Consider the following 22345-nt stretch of genomic DNA (forward strand, 5'->3'; position numbering starts at 1 on the left):
GCACATATAACTGGACAACTACTATAACAAGTCAAAAAGAACATTTGTTCTACTATTGTCATTTACTTTTCAAAAGGCATGCTAAATGCAGTGAGCCTAGAAGTATTTCAAATGTCACTAGTTTTGGAAGAATCAAATCTTACACTTATAATCCAAAGAGAAAGTCAAGTGAGGACAGGGTGTTTTTGCACCCTAGTCATGTGTTATAGCCTACCAAGCGGTCATGTGAATGAAGGCTGCCGTAACTACTGGATTGAGACATGTGGGAAGTGGAGGTCCCCAGAATTCCACCAAAACCAGGCTGGCTCATCCCATTTGATGAACTCCAAAGGTCAGAAGAATTGTGGGTCCCATCTAAGATGAAAAGAGAAATAAAAAATTTTCCTTAGCTAAAATTTATTTTGATGATGTTGTAAGACCTCAAAAGGATATCCTCCAGATACCTTTCCCCAACCCTTTCCAACCCAGTCTTCTATCTAGTTTTCTTCCATCAATTACTATTTAAAAAGAGGGAACAAAGCTTTATAGTTAGAGGGGGAAAAAAACTAATCTAAACTGTAGTAGGCATGTTGTTATAGAAATCCTTGGAAGATTTAAATTCATATCAAAGAAGATAATAAAAATCTCAAATTTGGGGATGGGTTGTATTTAATTTTGGTTAAATGGTATAATCATCAATATACAAAAAATTCTTTGTAATAAGCAATGTACATTATATCAGACATTCTGAAACTGTGGAATAAAGAAGTTTCTCTAAGAGTAAACATACGTAATTGATAATAACTATATTATAGACAGCCTTCAAATGAAATGTGTTAGCAATGACTTCACTCATCAGTGTAAAGATGAGCAGTGATTTACTGCTCCCATAGTATATGCTTCCCATAGTCCAAAACCGCAAGAGAACAAATAAAAATGATTTGCTAGAATGAATTAAAGGAAATGCAATACTTTTTTCTCTTAACAAGTCTTATTTTGTTCTTTGATATTCATTCTTTATATTGATCATTGTAGGGGTGCTAAGCGTCTGTAATTTAAATAAGAAACTAGAATCGTTAATATCTTTCATTCGTTTAAATTCTAAAATGAGAAAGAGTAGCTCTACTCATTTTTCTTAACTGAAGTCCTTTATAAATTTGACCAATACTAGATGCGACACTCCAATGGTTTAGTGGATAGTCCAACTACAGTGCTATCAGCAAAAACATCTTTAGAAATTTTAAACCTAAATTTTGATTTACTTAAGCCAAAAATACCTAGATAAATAACAACTGAACTCCTTTGTAGGTATTCTCTTTCCTAACAATCTTAAATATTAGCTAATATACAACAGATAACTGCTGTAGGATTGACAACTATTTGGCAGTACTTACCTTGCATAAAGAAAGTGCTAGCAAACATACTGGTTGGTGGCTTGGGAGATGGATAACTAGGAGATTCACGGTTGAAATCATCTGAATTTGGGGATGGTGCATATACCTTAAATCAAACAGAAAATTTAATTAAAATGTAAATGACAATCATATTTATCACTTATGAAAAATGAGTGTTGTATTTCATAAAGCTTCATAAAGGACCTAAAAAGACCTAATATCTATAAAGGACTGCCACAAATCCAAAGAAACCAAAGAAACTAAATCCATTATATATAATATAACCTAACTTGGTTACAATCTACATATTTGTTTTTAGCTGATTACTAGAGAAAAATACTACTCCAAATATCTCCATAATGCATTTTTGTGATAATTACACCAAGTGGTTGAATAAAGTCATAAAGGTTTACTTTGCTTACAAAACAAAAATCTAGGGCTCCTGGGTGGCTCAGTGGGTTAAAGCCTCTGCCTTTGGCTCAGGTCATGATCCCAGGGTCCTGGAATCGAGCCCCACAATGGGCACTCTGCTCAGCAGGGAGCCTGCTTCCTCCTCTCTCTGACTGCCTCTCTGCCTACTTGTAATCTCTGTCTGTTAAATAAATAAAATCTTAAAAAAAAAAAAAGAAAAAACCCCCAAAATCTATATAAGCTCATGATGCAAAATGTGGTGGTGGAAACAAGTGTCTTTTGAATACAGGATGAAATAAATTTTGGGTTCATAAAATTCATTCTTTTCACTGTTTCAAGTTTTATCAAAGTTAAAATGAGTTAGATTAAAGGTTACTATACTTTGTTATTATTAAAGGATAACCACAAAAGGCACACGGCAAGTTTTCAGAAACTTGCTTAACTTAGTAGGATTAGCAAAATTAAAACAAAATTCTGCTGAGGGATTTTAATTTCAAGTAAACTTTTAAGTCTGGCATAGCTTTAAGAAAAATCTTATTTAGGGGTGCCTGGGTGGCTCAGTCAGTTGAAGGTCTGACTCCTGGTTTCACTCAGGTCATGATCTCAGGATCATGGGACTAAGCCCAGCACCAGCTTTGCAATCAGTGCAAAGTTTGCTTGAGATTCTCTCTCTCCTTGCTCTCTCCCTATCCCTACTCATGTGAATGCAAGCTCTCTCTCTAAAATATATAAAATCTTCAAAAAAAAAAAAAAAGAAAGAAAGAAAGAAAGAAAGAAAACTCAATTTGTCAGAGAAGTATTAATTTCCTTTGGTAACCTTTGCTTCAGATAAGCAAACTATGAACATTTTGAATTGGCAAATGGCCATCATTGCCACTTCCCTACAAAACTAAATGGGCATCTAAATAACCTTAATAATCAAAGCATGATAAGGCCATTCTCATGATGATTACTAAAATCAAGAAGGAAAACAAACAACAATTAAGGTAATGCACATTCTCTAAAAGCAAAAGTAAACCAAGAGCCAAAAGAATGGAGAGGTGTCCTATTGTGAACAGTGTAGGAAACCGGTTTCTTTTGTTTAGTTAGATAAGGGTACATCTAATAAATGTCACTCTAAAATACACATCCTAAATATTCACTTAAGTGGAAGAAAGTAGTTACCTTGTTAAAGTTATGGGAGCATGTGTAAAAAATCATAAGCATAGAAAATTTCTGTAATTATACATAAGAAACTTAGTGCATAGTTGCACCTCTGGACTTTGAATTCGGAAGGAAGACATTTACTTTATGTCCTTCCACATAGTCTGGTATTTTCTCCTAAGCATGCCTATGCACTAATAAAAAAGTTGAGAAAGCATACACACTGAGATTAAAATGCGAGCCAAAATTTTATTTTACATGAACTATTATTTATATTCATTTATTCTTCCTCTGAGGCATTAACTAACTATGGAGATTCTTGACAAATTACCCAAGCTTCCAAGACTCAATTTCCTCATTGCTAAGATGGTGCTAACAGTACTTGCATCAGGGGGTTGATGGAAAAATCGGATGAGATAACATATACAATGCTCAGCACAGTAAGCACCAAGCATTAGCAAACAGTATCTCAATCATTTCTGTCATTCTTGCAGAAGCTGTTATTCTACAAAATATTGCCCTTGTTCAGCTCTTGAATGGTGTTTCTTACAGTTTTTTGTCCGCATAATCCTACTTATAAATACAACTCATGCTAAATAAAAGATTAAAAAGTCTATTTTTACATTTTTTGCTAGTCAGCTTCATACTAGCACAGGTGTTTCTTTTCAGTGAACCGGCATTTAGGTTAGTTTCCTATAACATCCCCCACACCTGTGGTACCTGAGTAGTTTGAGACAAGATGGATTCCCAAGAACTACCTAGAAAGATCGCAGATAAAGGAATATGGCAGATAAAATATCTTTTCTTTCCCATTACACATATTAAATGTATTTTTCTAGTTTAGTGCTATTTCATAAGAATGAAATAAATGGGTATATACAAATGTGTTTGGAATGTATTATATAGACTGACGGGCAGGAAAAGTTTTCAGGAAAGGCATTTTGCACTTTTTTCTTTTAATCAAGTTTCAGTGTCTAAACTTAGCCACAGCCAGATGTCCTTTGTCTCCTTTATACAAAGATTTTTCCAAACTAGGCTGAAACTACAATGAAGAATAAAGTAAATCCAAAGACCCAGTAAGAAAATACAAATGAGATAAAATTTTGAAGAAAACAGAACATATGCTTTTTGTCACAAATGCTTCTTTACTGTATATACCATCACTGATCTCAAAGTATGAAATACAAAATTCTCTAATCCTATCTAGGTTATAGACTGAAACAGTATGTAAGCCTCCAACTTATGGAAAAAAATCTCCAGTTGAGATTGTCATCTCATTGTCATCTCTAGTTGAGATGTGAGTTGTGTCATCTTACATACAAAAAAATCTACATAATTTGTCAATTTACATGCATAATTTGTCAGTTTGTATTTACATATCCTATTCCCATTCAATTCACTGTATTCCACATGATATACTTACACTTTAGAAAATTCGAAATGTTTGCAATTATAAAAGCAAGTAAAGGATAAACCTGACTGTACTGATTTACAAATCAGAGTTAAATAAAGGAGAATATGCTGATCAGATAATGGTTAATGACTGCTGTCATGGAAAACAAGGAAACCAAGATAAACCGCCAGAGCAGAAGAGACTATCCTATTCCTATGTAAAAATTTTAAGCTGTATGGAAAAAAACAGGGCTCATTTTAGATGTAAAGTTTTTTAATGTTAGTCTTTATAAACAGACTCTGAAAAAGAATAAACAGACTCTTAAAAGATAGACCTTATAAATGAAAATGGTGAAAACTCTAAGCTATTAAAAGTTTATCATTTATTTACTAACATATGTTCAAAGTTTTTAATCATAATAAAAATGTTTTGAAAAACGTTATTCTCAAAGAGGCCCACCTAACAGCATTTCTAACACTGTCCAAATAACTTTACTTTTGGTGTATCTTAACCATAGCTTGCAAAAACATAGATGCAATGTTATGAAGCAGCAGTTGTGCCAGTCTCAATTTTTCAGATCAAAGAGTTCCTGCGGCAAAGCGCAACTGATGTGGTCTCAAAGACTTTATTAACTCCAGATGTAGGGAAATAGTCAGCCAATTCCACAAAAAGAGCAAGTCTCTTTTAGTTACAATCAGTACTGGCCACAAATTAAAACCAGACTGCTTATGTCATCTGATCACCTGCACATAGATGCCAGTTTTTTTCCTAGTTAATGATCTAATCATACGTTTACATCTTAAGTATGATTTTGTATCACAACAAACAATCTTAAAATTAAGAGAAAGGAATATATATGCTTACATATGCTTTAAGATGATTAAAATCTACCAGGAATCAAACTATTTAAAAGAGAAATAGAGGGGCGCCTGGGTGGTTCAGTGGGTTAAGCTGCTGCCTTCGGCTCAGGTCATGATCTCAGGGGCCTGGGATCGAGTCCCGCATCAGGCTCTCTGCTCAGCAGGGAGCCTGCTTCCCTCTCTCTCTCTCTCTCTCTCTGGCTGCCTCTCCGTCTACTTGTGATTTCTCTCTGTCAAATTAATAAATAAAATCTTAAAAAATAAAAGAGAAATAGAGGGGCATCTTGCAGCTGGTACAGTGTGTGAAGTGACTCTTGGTCTTCGGGTTGTGAGTTTGAGCCCCACCTTGGGTCTAGAGACTAACTTAATTCATTTAATTAAAAAAATAAAATCTTAGAAAAAGGTACAATTAAGTAATTTAAGATATCCATTAGAATGTGGTTGATATTTAGAAATTTTCTTTAGAATTCTAACTTCCATTTCAGAATGTCAGGCTCACAACTGTTACCACTTTATCCTCTTTACTCCCACTTACACTTTATCCTCTAGGAATTGTGATGAGAGAAATTCCGAGTTTCTGGTGAACAGAACTATACCATTTATTTCAATTTGAGTGAATATAAGTGAAAATCTAAGATACCTCCCTGTTAAGTCTAGCTGAACAGAACAAATCCACATCAGTATCTTTAATGTCCTCATCTCATCCTACCCAAACTTACTTTTTAAGAGTGACAGAGCATTTCAGGGATGAATATTTATAATCACTCTTTACAGTGGTTACACAATTATCCTTGGGATGTTTTAGCTCATTCAACCAACTGGCAGTCAAGTTAATAAAAACATGCCTTTTTACTTGCTTGGATGATTCAGTTTAGTCATATGGATAACTCCAAATTCAGGGCAGATCATTCTCTGTTTAGCTCGAAGGCTGGAACTGTGCACTGTGTTCTTGATTTTAGTGCATCCTTCCTGTGATTAATACTGGAAACATCCCTGTCAGGCAGGGAGCCATAACGATTTTCTGATAGTTTTTGAGAAAAGATGCAAAGAAATAGTAGCTTTTGCTAAAAAGACAGGTTTTCCTTTTTCATTTTGTTTGTTTTTTTAAATCTTGTCACATCCAGTGATGGGTTAAAAGACAATGTCACTCCCCATGCCTTTAAAAATAGATCCATAGCTTGTGTGGTGGCTGATATTTTTAAATGTCCCAAATGATGAGGAGATGAGTTGGGAATTTTCCTTAGTATGTGAGAATAGCTATAAATCTTAATTAAGATACCCTTCCACAGAAAATGAGAGGAATGCTTTAGATGAACACTATCCAATAGAGGTTTCTGTGATGATGAATATGTTCCACATCTGTTCTATACAACAGAGTCGCCACTGGTTACATGTGACTACTGAACACTTGAAATATGAATAGTACAGCTGAGGAACTGAATTTTTAATTTTACTTTAATAAAATAGTCATATGTGACTAGTGGTTACTATATTGAACAACATAGGTTTAGATCATTTTTCCTTACTCGGTTTAGAATTATATAAATTATTTTTAAAGAAATATTCTTGGACTCTTGTAAGCTCCAAAGCCTATGAAAACCAAAATCAGCCTAAACTGTCAAACAATTTAGGAACATCGTCAACTGATTTGGAAAAAAGAAAGATGGAGGAGCTTATCCATTTTTCTGAACATGCTCTAATACAGTAATCTCTATCAGAATTTCATTATGTTTAGGCTTCTATTAGCCCTATTGTCAAGATGATTTGAATAGCAGTTTTCTTTAAATTCTAGTAAGTATCATTAAATACTTCAATACATGCTAACATCGGCATCCAATATGTGAAAAGTCTAAAATAATAAGACAAATCACCTTCAGTACAGTCTTTATCAACTTACCAAAATAACAGAACAAAACATTTGGCTAGTTTACCCTACCATCATAATTTCAAAATAAAAGTATAATATTATATACAAGAACATCCACTTAATTTACCTTATTTTTATATAACTATATTTTGTATTAAACAATACGAATATCACAAGACATACCTGAGTATCTAAAATCCTGGAAAAAAAAGTCTAGATCATTGGGAAAAAGAAAACCACAACCTAAGTCAAAGCCCATCTTTTTAAAAAATGTAATTAAACCTCCGGGCCAATAATTTTTAAGATATGCATGTTTAAAGATCAACACTTAAAAATTAAGAAAAACTAGGTAATTACTATAAGAATTTATTTTTTAGTTACTGCTGATTAACCTATTCAAGTTCCTCACACAATAATACAAACAACAGTTTCTATTTCCAAATTTTTGTAAAAAGAGGCTGTTTAAAAGAATAAATAAAAATTTGGCTTGGGGTGCCTGGGTGGCTCAGTGGGTTAATCCTCTGCCTTCGGCTCGGGTCATGATCTCAGGGTCCTGGGATCGAGACCCACATAGGCTCTCTGCTTGGCAGGGGGCCTGCTTCCTCCTCTCTGCCTGTGTCTCTGCCTACTTGTGATCCCTGTCTGTCAAATAAATAAATAAAATCTTAAAAAAAAAATTTTTGGCTTTAAGAATTATACTGATTCAGGCAGGGTGCTAGGTAGGTGTTAGAAGAAGTTTAAGAAATTTCCTAAAAACAATTCCCTATTGATTTTTCTCATCATTTTGGGTCCATTATACTACTAATTTATTATCATTATACTACTAATTTATTCTACTAATTTACATATAAATACTGATCCAAAGTATAAATTCAAATACAAAGCATCTTTAACCTAAATGGCAAATTTTTGAAGTTTCTGAAATTTAGGTCTTCCCAATTTCCTTATTCCTTCTCTAATCAAAATTAAAAGAAATATAACCCCAAAGGAAGACATTAACATTTTTAAACAAATCTATTAAACAGTCTAATTTAAGAATTTTCTAATATCTAAGAATATTTAGATAACATTTAATATTTCAATGTTTTTAGTATTTTATTATTACATAAAAATAGAACTTTTGCCACTTTGCCAGAAAGTCCAATCTACTCCTGGAGTTTTTATGGTAATTCCAAGCCTAAGAGGGAAAATGTTTAGACAGTTTCAGTAAGAATCAAAACCAAAGGCATCATGACACAGAATGTCTGAAGTACAAGGACTAATTCAAGGACGTACAAGCCATCTCTATCAAGGATTTGTTTTACCTAAGTAGCCTGCTAAAAACACAACTGGCATTTTAGTAAAAGGGATAAAAAAATGCATGTTTTTATTTTCCTAAATAAAAGTATCAATGTCTTTTCCCAAGAATTCTCAGAGACATGTTTAGGGATGAAATAAAGTAAAATTTCCTAACAATAAGAAAACAAAATTCTAGTTTTCAGTACAAAGCAGCTTAAAATAAATTACTAGTTCTGCTGTCTAACAAGCATAGTTAGATATAACTGGTTTTCAATTGTGAGAAAAATGTCTTAGGAGGTCAAGCACATTTGTATTAATCTTTAGCATCACTGGGCATTTTTCACCTGCTCCTTTTATAATTGCTATCATTGTCATAATGACCACAGTTTTTCCCGAGAGATAAACTATGGAATTTTTAAGGGACTGATTTTGAAACTTGTGTTCTAGGATAATATAGTAAACAAACCAATGAATGTCACTCCTTAGCTGCCTACATTTAAAAAAAAATTTAGATCCAACAATACAGAACCTGATCTCTTTCTTCCACATTCATGAACATTCATGAAAGGGATATAAGTTTCTTTCTAAAATATTAATAAAGCTGACCAGTGATGAGATACTCTGCTGGCAACAGCTATAGTTTTAACTCTTTGGTATTTGTGTCCACAAATTAAAGGGGAATAAATTCTTGGACTTATGTCTGGAATATAATCTCAGGTAGTTTGATAAAGAGGAGAAAAATCAAAGTAGGTTTAAGTTAAAGTCCTTGTCCTTCTATGTCGTTAGCATTGCATCTTTATAGAATTCTTAAATTAATTCTTGTTTTCCTCATCATACAAATGTTAGGTTTAACTCTACTGGGCCTAGAGACAAGCTGGAAACTTGAATTAATTCAGTTGTACTTTCCTCTCTCATGTTAATTAACAATAAATCCCCAATGGAACTGAAATGTAGCTCTATATACTTTCACGCTGGTTTCTGTGCTTTATTAAGTGAGAGTGTTTATTTGCAACACAAGGCTTAGATGTATTTACAACGAAATTTTAGCTGCTTCCTACTCTTAATTCTTATGAAAATACAAACTACATGGGCAGACAGGTGCCAAAACCATGGTTAAACCAATTTTCAGTACGATGAGTTCTATTAAAAGAGGAGACCACTGCTAGTCTGATTTCCTGAGTTTTTAAACAAACCTAGTTTAAAGCTCTTCATCTTAAACAGAAAGTAATAAATATCTGCTTGACTGACCACATCAATTTGCATTCATAAAACTATTAGTCTTATTACATATGCAAAATACATTTAGTATTTATAAGAATGGCCTTGTGTTTTCCTGTTACATTTTCTTTCCAGTGTAGTATATTTTGATACAAATTATAGTAAGGATAAATGAAGTCTGGCCCTTTGCTATGAAGGCTAGTTAACTTGCCCTTAGGAAAACCTGCTCTTGGGAGACAGATCTGGGTTCAATTCTGACCTCAGCACTTACTAACTGGCTGAGGCTTGAGCAAATCACTTAACTTCCCTGAACCTCATTTTCTTTATTTATAAAAGAATGACAGTAACAACTAAATGACAGAGTAGTTGTGAGTTAAATGAGGTCAACATAAAGCCCTCAGTGTAGCTCCTGACACAGAGTAGCCCTTATAATCATTTTAGTTCCTGTCTCTTCTTTCCCAGATTTCATCCAAAGAAGCTCAATATTAAAAATGTATTTCTAAGCTTGAGTTTCAAAACTTGGATTTCTGTGTTGTCTCTCATAAGATTAAAATAATCTCCTCATACAATTAAAAGAGCATCATGTCTGTACTTGCTACAGTTTTTATACCTGGAACACTCTGTAGAATCTCTTCATTTCAAGGCCTAGAAAATGGAGGCTGATCAGATCAAAGGCAGGCCAAAACTCCAGAATCCTCAAGATGAAGAAAACAGTTTCCTCCCAAAACTTTACTTCCTTTACCTCTAAGACTTTCTACCTTTCTGCATAAAGGACACAATTTAGTCATATCAATGAGAAAACTGAATGCAGGCCAAGTTCTTTATACATAAGAGCTCAGAAACTCATTTTTCCTTGCTATTTTTTAAATCTCAAAAAATTGATATTCCAAATGGTTTTCAGTTTCCTGTTTATGATAAACACATATTAATATTTTATAGTATGTTATAGAATACAAGTACACAAAGGCTACATACGATACAGATCATTAACCCCTTTCTTTATGAATAGTGGGAAAAATAGGGTTAACATCTTGGCTTTTCTGCATATAGATGCTCAAGCCTTTATATTTCAAACAATATACTGCTATCAGAAAATCTTAATTAATAAAATATGGAAAGCCTATTCTCTCATTAATCTGTTTTTTTTTTTTTTTTTTTTTGCTAGAGACTATTCAGTCTTACTGTTAAAGTACCTCAACCACCCTTAAATGCATGAAACCAACTTGAAAACTTAAAAATAAAAACTGGAAAAAAAGAGAAAGTACTTTAAGACCAGGACCACTTAGGATTTCTTGCTCCCTAATACCCACAATGGGATTTTAAAAATGAAATCAATGGGAACTTGTTAGTATTTCAAACTATTAATCTGCCCTATCATCTAAAATAAAATGTAAGGTAGGATTAAAGAGTGAGCTTAAATTTAACTTGTTCACTATGAAGATTATATAAGTATTCCATAACTGAAGTAAGGAAGTATATTTCACTTAGAGACCGGAAATTCTAAGTTAAAGTGTCAGTTTTTACCATGATATGTAGACATTCCCCTATATATATAGGAAAATGAGGCATTCACATAGTTTTTGGATAATGTAATTACATACTACATCATTTTCTTATTGAAGAGTTAATAAGAGAATAAAAGAAACTAGAGGTGGTAAAAGTAAAATATATATAAGAAAATACATTATGACTAGGGCCTTATGATACAGAGAACTAAGCAATATATCAGCTCTTTGTGCATTTTTCAAGAACATAAAAGTCACCTTTGACCTAAATCAGGCACAGGCTATCAATTTTCAGGCTACACTTCTCTATCATACTAGCTATGTCATCTACCGTAAGTCTGGAAATACTTAATACAATCAAAGCTGTCCCCTGCCCCCAACCCAATGTAGAACAAAGAGAAATGTTGTAATAGAATGTTCTGTGCTCTTGAAAGAATAAAATCTAAACTCAATTTGAGTTACAGGCTCTCTGCTTCAGAGGTCCTGTATAATTAATTTTACTGAACTCACAGACACATACACACACAATCTTCAAAATGTCTATTTTACTCAGAATTGGACATAAAAAAATTTTCACACTTTAAAGACAGTTAGCAAGGAAGCTATACAGAGATGAAGTAATTTCACTTACATTCTAGAGCTACTGCTCACATTTTCCAAAGCTATGCTTATATGCATATAGTTTTTAATGGGTTTCCAATATTTTGGCTTGATTATCATCTATTAGAAAAGCTTACCCTAAAGTTAACAACCAATTGCTAACAGAGTCCAAAGAGGCCTTCCCAAAGCAGTCAAAGAATGAAAAAGTGCTTTCATTAGTTCTCATGTACCCTGGTTAGAACCACATGCTACTGGAAAAGATTTTCAACTGGTAAAAGGGAAGGAACAAATATATCTGATTTTACACCTATTTTAGGAAAATGTGATTGTATTTTCTTTATAACTTCAAACATTAACATTAAAAATGCCTTTACTCCCAAACAAAAACAACAAAATCACCAAAGTCATACATATATTTAATAAGACACCCGAGGGAAAATTTTTTTTTACAAAGACTAAGGAGGAAAATACTGAATTTCTGACATAAACCCAAGATTGTAATTCACTAGAACAACATTTTTACTATGTTGATCAATGATCTTATAAAAATAACTGCTGATCTTCCAGTGAAGTTCACTTTTAGAATATATAAAATCCTCTGACTTAAAGATTCTTTTGCAGAAACATTCTGAATAATACTAAGTGACTGAAGAATAGAAAAGTCTTGCTTAGCAACACAGAAAGGTATTATTTTAAAACATCTAACCATGTGCTATAAATTGACCAGAAATACATTCTCTGGAAAATGTTTAAATGCATTCTTTGAAAAACAGTGATTTATTTTATGAATCTGTACAGGGTCAAAATTCTGCTTTGATTGGAAACAGATGGTATCCCAGTAAAGTCAGGCTCTGGACCTGAAACTCCAAACAGGAAATACGGCCCTCACTAGCTGACTGCTTCCCTAATCATTCCCAGAGCTTCATACTTGTTATTTTTATGAATATCCAAGATGACTTTCATCTTTCCTTTCTATCTACAAAGCATCAAGCAATCCTCTCTTTCTGTGAGTGTATGTGTTTTATATATAGATTATATGTTTACAGTATTAAAAAAACATTGAAAAATAAGTACTTTCAAGCTCATTGCTAGTAAAGACATCAGGCATTAAAAATAGTAACTCACAAATTCAGGTTTATTTTCTATCCTATTTTAAAAATAAAAGCCAACAACTATTTAGTAACAGTGTCGAAGGCAACTTCACTGACACTACTTACAAAGAAATACACAGTTTAAATGTATTGCAGAAAATGATAAAACCTCACAGGTTTTAGTAAAAAGCAATTAATCTACACTGTTTTCCATTAAACAAGCCAGTTAGAAGCTATATGAACAAAGAAAAAGACTTACCGTTTTCCCATTGTAGTAATACATCAAAGAATTGCTGCCCATTCCAGGGACAGGATAAGCACAATACATGTTGATTTTGAAAAGGTTAGTTTGCAGCTAATGCACACAGCTTCTCTCCAAGACATACATCCACACAGCCAAACAGAGTTAAGTCTTCAGCACTATGCATCCACACATGGATCTACTCAAAAGGAACTTATGCAAAATAGGACTGAACCAACTCACAGAGCAGAGAGGGAGGGTTTATGCTGTAAGTAACCTCTTTCAATTTCTATCAAGTCCTTGCATTCGTGGAGGATACCAGTAAGACAAAATTTGGGTATTTAAAAAAAAAATACCAGTCACTTAGGAATGCTAAATAATGAAAAGAGATATAGTGTCCTAGAAATAAATATCCCAAATTGTTAATTTGGTCATATATATGATATATATACCTCTCTCTCAAAGAAAGGCAAACTGACATCTCTTAATCTGTTTTTAGTTTTAATTAGAGTACAGGTGGCAGGAAAACCCAGCTTGCTACACCTCTAGCAACATTACCATCTGGCCTGGTCTAAAGTTGCTTCCAACTTTGATATACACATGATCAAGCTATCAGGAATTGGAAACACTGAATCATGTGTAACAAGAAGGATCTAGACAGTTAAGCCTTGTACAAAATCACTTCCGGGAGAAAGCAGACCCGTCACGTAAGTACCCCTTAACTAGCTAGAACAAATCATGATTTTTTTTTTTAAGTTACAAATATCATATTGAAAAAAATGTTAAATGGAGCACATTTCATGAAAAAGTTCATTATAAAAACTTAAAAAATTTATCTTGAAAATAAATGTTTTTAAAAACAAACCTATTAGTACAGATTTTCAGTTATAGATGTCCTTAAATTTTTCATTCACAACACCAATTTAAAGTTTATAATGGACTACAATCTTCTAGACCATTTAATATGTAAAAGCAATTTAGTAGTTAAATACAGTAGTTTTATTATCCCTTATAAATAGTAGTAGTTTTGTTTTCCCTTATATAAAAGTATGAAAGGCTGGTATGTATAACAGTTAAGATGTGTACTACAGCCGATAAACCAAAAAAGGTTTCTTAGATATCTTTCTTTCTTATTACTGCTCTTAAACAATATTTTTTATATTTATATTTTATGTTAATGATCAGATTTCTCAAAAAGGAAAAATAAGATGTAGGAATAAATGTCTCACCGACTTCAACATTTTATTATTCTTTTAAGTCAAAAGGTTTTAGGCACTGTCTGCAAATACATATTTTTCCCACATATTACTTTGTTATTTAAAAATTTTTCAATTTGTCTTTGCATTTGTTGGATTCTAACCCAGAGAAACAAAATAAAAACATTTCTCTCTTTCCTCCCCATCAAAACCTCTTTGTATTCCTCTCTTTCCTCCTCGCGCCTTGTAGCTTCTAACAAAACTTTGCTAATCAGAGGAGAACTAACAAGCTGCAAAAAGGGGCACATCACCTTTTTTTAAAGGCACCTTTCATGAAGCAGAGGTCTTCTAAAAAATATTCCAGAAACATTCAATAAGAGGGCAAAAAATAAAAAACTCAACTCATTCTTATGAAACATACTGATTAAATTATAGTAATAAAACCAAATCAGACAATGAGGCCAGCTAACTTCACAATGTTTAAAAGCTGATGGTATCGGAGTAACAATAAAACCTCCCCACATTCTCCAGATACAGAAAAGACTAAGCAGCAGCTGCAAAAGAACATCACTGTACAGCAGACTATTAAAATGCCAGTCTGCAGAGTGGTTTGTAACTTCCTCCCCTCCTGAGAGACCACAAAGACCCATTTCAATCCTTAGAGAACTGTGTAAAAAGCTTTGATTTACAATTAACAATGCCAAGCCTTAAAACCATTCAAGTAAATTTTACTCTTTCATAGATATAGTCGTTCTCTGACAGAACAGCTAGTCTTAAAAAAAAAAAAAAAAAAAAAAAAGGAAGGGAAATCAATCATCTAAAATAAAATTTCCTTTTTCTCTTAATAACAAAAAATTTAAAAATTCACTTTTGAACAGAAATTGAGGAGGAATGGGAAAAGAAGGAAGCCACAAGCACTGATAATACTTGAACATTTTCTTCCTACAATCATGCTCCAACTTGAGACAACTTTTATACATTGGTAACAACAACAACAACAACAAAATCCACTTACAGTAAAGCTCATTTCTCTAGGGCTTGCCAGAAAAGAGCACTATTGTCCGATAAACAATATAAAGTAAACCCAACTATACAATTTTTGCTATTAAAGCAGATGAAATTTTTAGTATTTCATCAACAGTTCTTTATTTTAGAGACAACTATATGGTACTCTGAAATGAATAAATAATATGCAAAAAAAAAGTTCAGAGTAAAGTCAGACACTATAATCTTTTACTGTTCTAAAGTAATTTATTAAGCAACTGGAGAAGTTTGCTATTAAAGCTGAAATCTGAATGTGAAACACAATAGTTTCTAAACAGAGTTAAGCAATTAAAAGCTCTTGCTTCTCCTTTTCATTCCTACTTTCAAAAGCAGAGATACAAAATCCATACATGTGTATTTAAGACACCTTCCTCTTCCCCAGTACACAACATATTCACTTGGTATACACTACTGCTGAAATTGAAGGTAGAAGCAGAAACTTAGATAGATCTACATATTTATGATATTAAACTAATTTTTCAAACATAGTAAATCATCAAGAAAGCGGTGGTAATCTAAATAAAATGTTCCCAGAGTCTACTTGTGTGTTATGGCAAGGTCTTTTGTTATCCCCAAATATTTTTTTGAAGTTGGCCTTACCCTGAAAAAACAAGTGGTTGACATAGACTGTCATTTTCTTTATCACAATTACAAATGATCTTTCATGATGTCTTTTTTCTCTTCCTCAAAAATATTTTTTGAAAAAATTCTAATTTAATCTATGCAACAGCTGCAGCACAATTTTTCTTCTTAAGAAGAATCATATTACAGGAAAAAAAAGGCATATACATGGATCAAGTGCTGCTCTAGTGAATGCAGTTGTTTAATCTTTGCCTTTTTTTTTTTTTTAAAGGAACATGTCAAGGGTTAATCCTGTGACTCAGTATGACAAAACGAGTCAGCTGGAGACAGGGCCACTTTTTAAACCTGATTTCAGACAGACGTGCAGTCTGCACAGGAGCTCTGAACTGTCCTGCACTTTTTATCCTGAATTGTTTCCACTAACAATTCTATGTAATCACTTATGTGTTATTCTAAGATGATGTGATCTGACATAATATTCATGCTACCTCGTCTAACAATCTAAACTTATCAACAAATTTTATAACGAAATGGGCATTACTATACACATGAGGGACATGACTAATGAAAATATCACAAAACCCTGGAAAAACTGTGACTTGGACATACATCTTTTATTAACAAACTGATGATACTGGTTTGAGGACTACTGCATTTCACCGATTTTCAAATACAGTTCCCCTTCCTTCAATTGGTTTAGGATGTGATATTTACTGTCATTCCAGCAGCTGTCAAGCACAGACCTAAACTAGGTAAGACAAAGCTATAATGTACTTTGCCTAAGCAATTTTACTTCTTTACTTAAGATTTAGGAAACGGTGTTTTCAAAAAGTCTATTAGATAGGGACTTTCTGGCAGCTTCTGTTTAATTCCAAGCCTCCATGCAAAATTTCCTTCTTCCTTCTTATTTTTCTGTTGGTTGGGAAACAGACATATCTTCCCTGGAGAACTACGCAAAATTTCATGGAATTACCAATGCAATATTTTATTTGAATCTATTTTCTTATCTCTTCTTTATCCCTATTTGGATCACTATTAACTCTCATACCTGTCTTGTAAACTATTCTTAAGCAAGAATATTTCAGAGTGATCTAAAATTCTAAAAAGTTTTCAAAAGAAAATTTTAACTGAATTATACATCTTGAATTAATTAGTTAATAAAACCAATTAATGGTTAATCTTATTGTACATTTTTCTAAAACAAGGAGGCAACATTCTGTTGTTCCAAGAGGCCAGAAGATCTGGCTAGAAAAGTGAATCTAAAACGCGTTAGAAGATTCTTCATGAAAAGTTTCAACATCATTTCTAAGTGAATCAATTCCTGGAAAATACGACTTTCAGAGTGATGAAGCCAAACAAAGTTCACATGTGAATAATTCTACAAATGAGCTCTGTGTTTTCTTAACCATGAAACTCAGTAAATAATGAATAAATTAACGGATGCAAGGGAGGTGGGGTGAGGATAGGTTTAAGAGGGATAATAAGTGATAGAATCTCTGAGTAAGCAGATTCAAAGCAAAAGGCCTTTCCCTAATGCCTCCTCATCCTGATTTAGGTTATAGAGAGATGACTTGTGAATGAATGTCATCTCCTAAATGTGTAGTATTTTATTTATTTATTTATTTTAAAGATTTTATTTATTTATTTGACAAAGATCACAAGTAGGCAGCGAGGCAGGCAGAGAGAGAGGGGGAAGCAGGCTCTCTGCTGAGCAGAGAGCCCGATGCGGGACTTGATCCCAAGACCTGGGACCATGACCTAAGCCGAAGGCAGAGGCTTAACCCACTGAGCCACCCAGGTGCCCCAATGTGTAGTACTTTAGTTAGGCTGGCTAACAAAATCAGATACCACAATACCAAGCTTTATATGTGAACACTGTATTGTAGATTTTTCTAGTTTATGGTGCTTTGTTACTAAAGTCATTCCTAAGTGTTCAGGAGGTTGCTTCTGGTCTTTTTCTAAAAACTTCACAATTTAGAAAATTTACTTTTGCAAAGGAGAAAACCAGCATATAAAACTCTAGCAAAATAATGCATCTCTCTCTCTCAGTGCACCTGGGTGGCTTGCTTGGTTGGTTAAGTGTGTGCATTTGGCTCAGGTCATGATCACGGGGTCCTAGGATCAAGCCCCACATCGGGCTCCCTACTTAGTGGGGAACCTGCTTCTCCCTCTCCCTCTGCTTGTGCTCTCTCTAATAAATAAATAAATAAACAAACAAACAAATAAATGAATGAATAAATAAATAAATAAATAATCTTAAAAGGTAATGCATCTCTCTCAAACGAAATGATTAACATTCAAGGCTTATTATTTAAGGATAATAATGCTACTGATGTTAAATCATGTAAGGCATCTTCCAATACAACAGTGTCATTCTAATTTTGCTGATACCATTCAATCAGTAAAGAGGCCTCCAAATACTGTTTTCCACTGTATGAAATCTTTAAAATCAAAGACTATATTGAGTGTTATTTCCTTAGGTGATACTCTGAAAAAACTGTTCCAATTATGCCTTAATTTTGAGTACCTAAATCTTAGCCAAACCAAATAATAATCAGACTTAGTGTATGATATTGAAGGCTGGTCTGAATACTGATACAGTTTATTTTTATATTGACTGGATCTGAGGAGCATCAACACACATATAAATATACACTTCTCAGACCAGAGTAAAAACAATGCTGAAGTTCACAAATCATATTACCTGTCTCAGACACAGAACATCAGATTTCTTATTGCTTCTTTACAAATATCTCAAGTCTAACTTGAGTTTTACAGATCCTTAATGATTAACAAAACAGAAACCAACGATCTATATAGCCAGTGGTAAGAACCAGCTATATAAACTGCATTTATAGGGCAAAAGAACACTTGTTTAGTTCCTCTTTGACAACCATATGAATACAATGAGAATGTGTATAAAACAACCCTAACTCCTGGAGGAGAAATCAAATAAATCTCATTTTGGGGTAAATAAATAGTATCCTCCTGATATCAATACGAAAAGAGCTGACAGATCATACAAAGCCTCTCAAAGGCTATCATTAGACACCCTTCAAATGAGATAGAACTGTAATTACTGAGAATATATAAAACCTGAAGCAAATTGTATGTTTCTTTTGATCACAAACTCACCATGACAAAGCAGTTTTCTTTGAAAAATTAAAGGAGGGGGTCCCCCCTCCCTAGTAATTCCTACATCTCTTGACTCTCCATTTCTTTCCCCACATGAATTGCAGTTTGTCACTTCTCATTTGCCACTTGAAATAACATGGTAAGAGAATCATTAACTATGCTGCAACTTGATAACTTTCCTGCAGATGGCTCTATAATCACAGGGCTGCCTAATGGTGTGTGTGCATGTAAAAACAATGAGGAGGATGACACCCAGGTTTTCAAATTCCTCAGTGAACCAGCACTTCTGAAGAGTTTTCAAGACAAAGTCTTTCACTATCGACTTATTAGGCAACCCAACAACAAAACTGTAAGCAAACAAAGCTATTATTTAAAATCATCTGTAAAAGGTAAACAATGTGGTCTTGGGTTAAGTTAGCTCTCACTTAGAGAAAGTGCCACACAACTCTTTTTGTTTCTTCTATAGTTTTTTTCTTCTGAGTTGGAAAGCACTAGATCCTTTCAATTTATGAGAAATGGAACAGCAACAGGGTACTAAGTCTTATTTTTAAAGAGACCAAAAGTAACACCTGCATTTTAGTCCATAGTCATTTCAAGAATCTGCAACCTAAAGCTTTAAGTAATTTATACATGAAACTATATCTGGCCCCAATCTATGATTTTAGTTTCAGTAAAAATTCTTGTCTGTGGCAGTAATTTTTAAATACTATATATCTATAATTAATTAAATATCTAGAGTCCACCAAATCATCCTGCCTCATATCTGTAATCAAGTAATCATATAGTCACTGGAAGAAGTCAGCCAGATCCCAAATTTATGGAAAAAGCTATCTTAAAAAGAATGGTTTCTTACTATTAAGTTATGGTGAACATTCTCAAGAAAAGTCAATTAATAGTTCACTTTGAAAACACATCTAGAAGGGTATCATAAACAGGAGGAAATAAGAGATGCTGTCAGTTCAACACAGGACAAAGCAAAGCAAAACAAAACAAAACATAATTTCACTGGGAAATGCAATAATGCCACCCCAATAAGTGTCCTTTATCAGACAGACTAGGTCACAGATACAAAACTTTGAAAAAAGAAACCTGTTAAGTTACTTGTTCTATGTACTAGAAAACTATTAAAAGGAAACCTCACTGAAGTGAGGGGAGGCTGGAATAGGAGCCCTATCAGTCAATGTCAATTACAAGAAGGTTTGTCAATTATAGAGCCCTAAAAGAAGAATACTCAACTGGAACAATCATCATTTACAGTGCCCAAAGGGAAAGACTTATATTGCATTTCCTATAAGAAACTGACTACCTCCACAGCTCATCAATGAGAAATCTTCACCCTTAAATCCTGCTTTTCTCTAAGGAGCTTTGCTTCAAAACAACCCTCCCAGCTTTCTTTTTCTTCCTAAAGTAACATTCCTTTGCTTTGTCGGACTTACCTATGGTTTTGTCATAGTTTGTTTGTCGTGAATTGCAATTCTCTGTTACTCCCAAATAAACTCATTTTTACTGGTAAAATAACTTTTATTATTAAGGTCAACAGTATCTGTATTACAAGTGCATATAATATGGCAGAAATATTCTCCCTACCACTCATAGTACTCTGTGAGATAGGCTGCTCAGGTTCCAGAACTATGGAGTCATACCATATAATGAAAAAGAGCACTGGATTAGGAGTCAGGAGATAGGGATCTAGGTTTTAGCTCTGTCTCTTAGAAGGTACGGGAGTTTAGGGTAGGACATTGCATTTCCCTGACTTGAAGTCTCCATTTCTGCAAAGTACAGGCATTAAATTATCCCAAAGATTTCACAGCCATTTCACCACCAATAAAATCTTTTACTATCTATTCCACCTCAAAACACTGAATCCCTTTTTTGCAAGAATTTTGTCTCTCAATTTTTAAAATTAAATTATAATGACTATTTTTCCCTGTTAAAAAAAACAACAAAGGGCGCCTGGGTGGCTCAGTGGGTTAAAGCCTCTGCCTTTGGCTCAGGTCATAATCTCAAGGTCGTGGGATGGAGCCCCACATTGGGCTCTCTGCTCAGCAGGGAGCCTGCTTCCTTTTCTCTCTCTCTGCCTGCCTCTTTGCCTACTTGTGATCTCTGTCAAATAAATAAATAAAATCTATTAAAAAACAATGAAGCCATATAACTTTCATTCAGAACTTCTGATTAAAGGGGAAATGAAACTTTGCCATGCTGAGCTGAAATCATTCTAGTGAAAGAAATGTGATGTCTTACAGATTGGATACTTTTATTTCAGCAAACTACACAATTTGTTAGTTTTTAAAAATATTTTACATCTTCTTATATTATTATTTTTGAAGACCCAGGGCTGTGACTCACTGGCATAGATGAGACCCACTGTCCACACCAAGCTTAAATTGTATTTTTATAATTGTATCTGTGAGTGGCATAATTAAAAGCTTAAAAGCCTTACATGAAAGGTTGATCAAAAATGGAATTCAAAAACATAATTACAACTTCTTGGTCCCAAAGCTGACTCTAATTGCTTTATATTCTAATAACATTTTTGCTAGCAAATGAAATATCTTTATAAGGGGTTAGTTATATATTTCTATTACCTAATAATATTTTCATTTAAAACTAACTTTTGGGGCACCTGGGTGGTGCAGTCATTTAAGAGTCCAATTCTTGATTTTGGCTCAGGTCATGAGACTGAGCCTCATTTCAGGCTCATGCTCAGCATGGTGTCTACTTGAGATTCTCCCTCCCCTACTCCTCCTCACTTGTGTTCTCTAAAACAAATGAATACATCTTTAAAAAAGGATAAAACTAACATCTTTTAAAATAGCTATGCAGTGTCTAAAAATGGTAAAAAAGAAAAAAATTGAGGTTAACATTGTACCAATAGGTAACTGCTCTTATCTAACTTTGTCTTTGTTCAATTTGATTTCTTTTTTTTTTTTTTTTAAGATTTTATTTTTAAGTAATCTCGACATCCAGCATGGGGCTGGAACTCAGAACCCTGAGATCAAGAGCATACACTTCACCAACTGAGTCAGCCAGGACCCCACAATTTTGATTTCTCAGTAATGTACAATTCAATCTACATGCAAGACATTTTATGTTTTTGACACAGCATCATCTGAAAAACAAAAGATTTTTGGCTATGTCCTTGAAATATACATGTAGGCCTCTACAAAGACGGTTTGTTATAATTTTAGCAAGCAACAAAAAGTTAAGGAGTCAATGGGGAGGCTATGGTAATTAAGTAGGCTGTGGCTCCTGCTCTATTCTGTAATAAAGAATTTTGGGCCTGTAAGTTGCTTCTTTGTGCCTTTTGGCTGGAGAATTTAGTAGATCGATAAAAGAGATTGTCATGTGGATTATAAACAGGTAATAATCATGTAGGCTGGTTAAGTTTACTAGATACAATAGGAAAGT

The 22345-nt window shown here is 33.6% G+C and overlaps 1 protein-coding gene across 14 annotated transcripts in view; it reads right to left on the minus strand.

Moving 5' to 3' along the window:
* TCF12 (transcription factor 12) overlaps positions 1-22345 on the minus strand; it is a 390121-nt gene that overhangs the window by 47202 nt on the left and 320574 nt on the right. For 12 of the 14 annotated variants that reach the window (XM_082733805.1, XM_082733797.1, XM_082733804.1 and 9 more), the window contains 2 exons: positions 1374-1479; positions 215-354 (listed from right to left, as the gene is read on the minus strand). In XM_082733805.1, the coding sequence (XP_082589931.1) occupies positions 215-354; positions 1374-1479 (246 nt within the window). Of the gene's footprint in view, positions 1-214; positions 355-1373; positions 1480-12998; positions 13160-22345 lie in introns of those variants that run through there. The other 2 variants (XM_082733801.1, XM_082733802.1) reach the window with 2 other exon arrangements.

This window comes from Mustela nivalis, assembly GCF_964662115.1.
Source record: "Mustela nivalis genome assembly, chromosome: 6".
NCBI lineage: Eukaryota > Metazoa > Chordata > Mammalia > Carnivora > Mustelidae > Mustela > Mustela nivalis.